The 5000-nt window shown below is 45.5% G+C and overlaps 1 protein-coding gene across 5 annotated transcripts in view; it reads left to right on the plus strand.

Moving 5' to 3' along the window:
* Positions 1-5000, plus strand: part of LOC143297121 (uncharacterized) — a 145972-nt gene that overhangs the window by 108419 nt on the left and 32553 nt on the right. For 4 of the 5 annotated variants that reach the window (XM_076609297.1, XM_076609311.1, XM_076609304.1 and 1 more), the window contains exons 4-5: positions 3336-3369; positions 4981-5000. The exon at positions 4981-5000 is cut by the window's right edge and continues 54 nt beyond it. The exons of the other annotated variant lie outside the window; for it this stretch is intronic. In XM_076609297.1, the coding sequence (XP_076465412.1) occupies positions 3336-3369; positions 4981-5000 (54 nt within the window). The remainder of the gene's footprint in view (positions 1-3335; positions 3370-4980) is intronic. 5 annotated transcript variants of the gene reach the window in all.

A 5000-nucleotide genomic window follows, 5' to 3' on the forward strand; every position in this document is an offset into this window, starting at 1 on the left:
ACACAAACAACGTATGCATGCACATAACATATGTCACGCCAATAAGATTAGAACATTAACATTAAGATACATGAAATCCAAGTAAAATAAGAAAATATTTTAAAATCACTTCCGATCACACACACACACAAATGCTTGCTTGCCCGTGCTCACCCGCTCAGTCCCACATGCACGCATAATGTCTGCTCCCATACACTCGTCTGCTGGTGAAGTTCAGGTGTTGCTGTGGCGAGGGGGCTTGGGGGGTGGGAGGGTTCACTTAGTGTATTGGATGTTTTGATTGTGTGCGCGAATGGCTGTAGGAATAAATGAATTAATGTATCGAGATGTTCTTGCGCGTGGAGCTCTAAACCTACCACTTATGTCTGACCTTCTGCTATTAATGTCATCATGTAGTGGGTGTCTTACGTCGGTCAAAATTGTTATTACTCTGTCAGTCAGTTTTCTATTGTGCATGTCGCTAAAGGTGTCTTGTCTTATACCCACCACCCCACCCGCTTTCCTAATGACTTTTTCCAACCTGTCTTTGTCATGTTTGGTCAGGTTTCCCCCCCAGCACACGGCTCCGTATGTTAAAACACTACAGACAACAGATGTGTAAAACATTTGGAGCATCTGCTTGCATACATTAAAAGATTTCATTTTTCTAAGACAGTACATGCGACTGTTGCTCTTTTTAATGAGTGCAGTTGAGTTTTCATTCCAAGACAGCTTATTGTCGATTATCACACCGAGATATTTGTATGTCTACTTGTTCGACCACTTCATTTTTTGTGATGATTTTACTTAAAGTTGATTTCTTTTTTCTGAAGTCGATTACAAGCTCTTTGGTTTTGCCAACAATAGGAAGTATGCTTCTAACTGATTTAAGTGTGTGTGTATAAGCACAACAGATAAAATCTGTAACAAACGATACAGAGACTTGATTTAATAGATGTTTAGGAGCAGTTGTTTAAAAGGGGCTTTGCAATTACAATTCGAATAGCACCGCATTCTGCACGGGTCGTCTGCTACTGGCTTGTGCGTGAAGCAGTTTTTGAAGCCAGCTGAGCGCTTGGCTACAATAATGATAATAATAATAATAATAATAATAGTAATGATGTGACATTTTTAGCGCATGTTCTATAAATAGGGCTCTAGGCACTTTACAAAAATGGGTAAGCACACACACACACACACACACACACACACACACACACACACACACACACACACACCCTTCATGCTTGGTTTTTTGTTGTTGTCGTTTTTATGTTTGCGTGTGTCCATCTTCCTATTTTCCAACTTCATCCATTATTCTTTTTGTTTGTTTTGTTTTGTTTTATAATGTCTCATTTTGTGTGAACTTCCTGTTTTATGAACGATGGCCTGTGCTTGATATATGTGAGGGTGAGTGGAGGGTGTGCATTGTTTGTATTCGTGCCATCATCATATGGATGCTTCTTTGTGTATATCTGGTCGGTGAGCCTGTGGTAGTGTGTCGTACTGTGTGCGCGTGTGTGCACGTGCATGTATGAGTGTTCCCGGGATCTGTTAGTCACGCTGTTTGACGCTGAGGTATACCGCTGGTTGTGCAGCGTGGCTCTGAATATTGGAGGGCGGGGCGGGCGGGGAGTGGTGGGGCCGGGGTGTGGGGTAAAAACTGCCGCTCGTGCTAAATCAGTTCGTTTGCAGAAAGTGGGGTGTGGGGAGGGGGAGGGGGGCCAGGGGAGGGGGGGGAGGGGGACGGCAGTGAGAATGGCGGTGGATGTTCCACAGTTTACTGGTCGTTTTGGACGCTTGTTGTCAGCCCTCGCTCTCTGTGTGTCTCTGTCTCTGTCTGTCTGTCTCTTTCTCTCTGTCCCTGTCCCTCTGTCTTTCTCTGTCTCTCTTTCTCTCTGTGTCCCTCTGTCTTTCTCTGTCTGTCTGTCTGTCTCTCTCTCTCTCTGTCTCTCTGTGACCGCGCGTGCGCGTGCAAGATGGCAGAACCAGGTCCATTTTCTTTAGTTTGGTTCATTACATTCGGTCACAGGTTTCTTTTATCTCGTCTAATTCATCACACATCTCTTTTAATTGGTTACAGGGAGCTACTGAAAGCTCTCACGGGTTGACTGAAAGCTCTCACGGGTTGACTAGTGCAGTCAGTGGTTGTGAGCGTGGGTCAGGCACCCCTCTACCCGATTCCTCTCCCCCTAGCCCCCCACACCCACACCCCCACACACCCCATTTGACTTGTTTCACCCTGATGTCAGGTGATGTAGTGTCCGTGGATCAGTCCGCACATTTAGACGCCATCTTGAAACCGAAACTGCAGTCTGCAATTTACCGACTTTTTTTTCAGTGCGATTATTATAATTATGATGGTCACGTGCCTTGTCAAGACTGACCAAGGCGTCAGTGTGGGTGAACTGAACAAACCTCACTCTGTCTGCCTGCCTGTCTGTCTGTCTGTCTGTCTCTGTCTCTCTGTCTCTCTGTCTGTCTGTCTGTCTCTGTCTCTCTCACTCTCTTTCTCCATGCCTGCATTAAGCATGCATGTACAAATGTATATTTATGTATGTTTTCACTTACTTCTTGCGCATGTATTACTTTTAAAGTACGGTGAGCGTGCATGCATATACCGTGTGTTTTGTCAGAGAGAGTGTTTCTTTTTCTATTATCTTTAATCATTTTTGTGATTATTTGAATCTATCTTTTTTCTCTTTGCCTGAGGGCTGGACGCACAGAAGCATGTATGCTTTTTCAAACTTCCCTCTTCAAGTAAAACAAATTCTCTCTCACTCACTCTCTCTCTTTCTCTGCCTCTCTCTGTATCTCTCTCTTTTCTCTTCTTCCCCCCCCCCTCTCTCTCTCTCTCTCTGTATCTCTCTATCTGTCTATCTGTGTATCTCTATCTGTCTGTCTGTTTCTCCCTCTGTATCTCCTTTTATCTGTCTATCTGCCTGCTACCCCCCTCTCCCTCTCTCTGTGTATCCACCCCCTCTCTGTCTCCCCTCCTCTCTCAATCTCTCTCTCTGTCCTCAATCCTATCTGTTTGTCTGTCTGTCTATCTGTCCATCAAACTTCCATTTTTTTCCTCGCTTTTCTGTTCAGGCTGATCGATAGATGGTTCAACTTACTATCGTACAAATTCCTTTTTTTCTGCCTGTATTTCTCGTGGTTTCAACACAGCAACTTACTGTCTCCGTTCGTTGACTGCGCACTGGGTCACCTTTCGTGGCCAGCACCAGCATGCGTCTATTGTTTTAACACTTATTTCTTATGTTATAGACATTATCAAACAGCAAATAATCAGTCTAAAACAAGCAAAAGTGAACAACAACATGAAGAAAAATATCTATATCCTTTGTTTTCAGGAACGTCCTACGTCTGTTGTAATCAACCTCCGACGTAAGTTGTCTGCATGTTGAAATACTCCCTCATACTCTATATCTCTCTGTCTCTCATTCTCTCTCTCTCTCTCTCTCTCTTTGTATGTGTGTGTGTGTGTGTGAGAGAGAGAGAGAGAGAGAGAGAGAGAGAGAGAGTGACAGGCAGACAGATAAAAGGAGATACAGACAGACATATGTATTTATGTGTGTGTGTGTGTGTGTGTGTGTGTGTGTGTGTGTGTGTGTGTGTGTGTGATTCTTATGGCAATTGTTTTGATGCGGTGATAGTAGTAGTGTCAAACCGCGTTTTGTTTTTGTTTAGTAAGGGCAGCGGTATCTGCGATAACAGTGCTAACGTTCTTCACACACACACACACACACACACACACACACACACACAGGTGATAATATTTGAAGCCCTGGTGTTCAGAGGAAAGGCACAAACAACAACAACAACAACAAAAACAACAACTTTGTTTTAATCCGAAATTTTCGGCCTCCTGACACGTTTTGTGGAAAAACAACAACAAAAATGACATCGATGTGTATGAATTCAGCTCGCATATTATGTGATGAGATAGGGGGTGAGGGGCGGTCTTGGACTGCCATCTTGGTCCTGATGCTGAGATAGGGGGTGAGGGGCGGTCTTGGACTGCCATCATGGTCCTGATGCTGAGATAGGGGGTGAGGGGCGGTCTTGGACTGCCATCTTGGTCCTGATGCTGGTATCCAGTCCCTGAGTCACCTCGTTGTCTTTCTTTGTCATCATCGTCATCGCCATCGGGCCCAGTCGTCACTCATCCACCTGGGACGAGAGACTCCGAGGGTACAACATCCACTCCCACGCTCGCCAGAATCATCTCCCCTTCCGCTATACCTTGAGATGTGGTCTGGAGGCTAGTCATTCGGATGAGACGATAAACCGAGAGCCCGTGTTCAGCAAACACTTAACACGTAAAAGAACACACGGCAACAAGAGAGTTGTCCCAAGCAAAATTTGTAATGAAATGTACTCTTATGTACATGTGTGCATATGGGTGACTGAAGCCTGACTGAATGGCACAGGAAACGAACGATGAGTGCTGAAAGGCAGCTGTCAGTCACTCTACCCAGGTAGGCAGCCTGTTTTGCGAACGACTCCGTATTTGTAAAGCATTAGTGGAGTGATGGCCTAGAGGTAACGCGTCCACATAGGAAGCGAGAGAATCTGAGCGCACTCGTTCGAATCACGTCTCAGGCGCCGATATTTTCTCCCCCTCCACTAGACCTTGAGTGGTGGTCTGGACGCTTAGTCATTCGGATGAGACAATAAACCGAGGTCCCGTGTGCAGCATGCAGTTAGCGCACGTAAAAGAACCCACGGCAACAAAAGGGTTGTTCCTGGCAAAATTCTGAAGAAAAATCCACTTCGATAGGAAAAACAAATCAAACTGCACGCAGGAAAAAATAATGTGACGCTGCAGCCCGAATTTCACACAGAGAAATATGTTGTGACAAAAAGAGAAAATACAAATACAATAACGTTTGGGGTAGGGGTGTAGAGAGATGGTGTCGATGGAGGTGGGGGGAGGGGCGGGGGGTGGGGGCGAGGGGCTGCACAGGAAGTCCATGACGGTGTGTGTGTTGACAGCCCCCCAGGGGGCAGGATAC

Source organism: Babylonia areolata, chromosome 2, assembly GCF_041734735.1.
Source record: "Babylonia areolata isolate BAREFJ2019XMU chromosome 2, ASM4173473v1, whole genome shotgun sequence".
Lineage (NCBI taxonomy): Eukaryota > Metazoa > Mollusca > Gastropoda > Neogastropoda > Buccinidae > Babylonia > Babylonia areolata.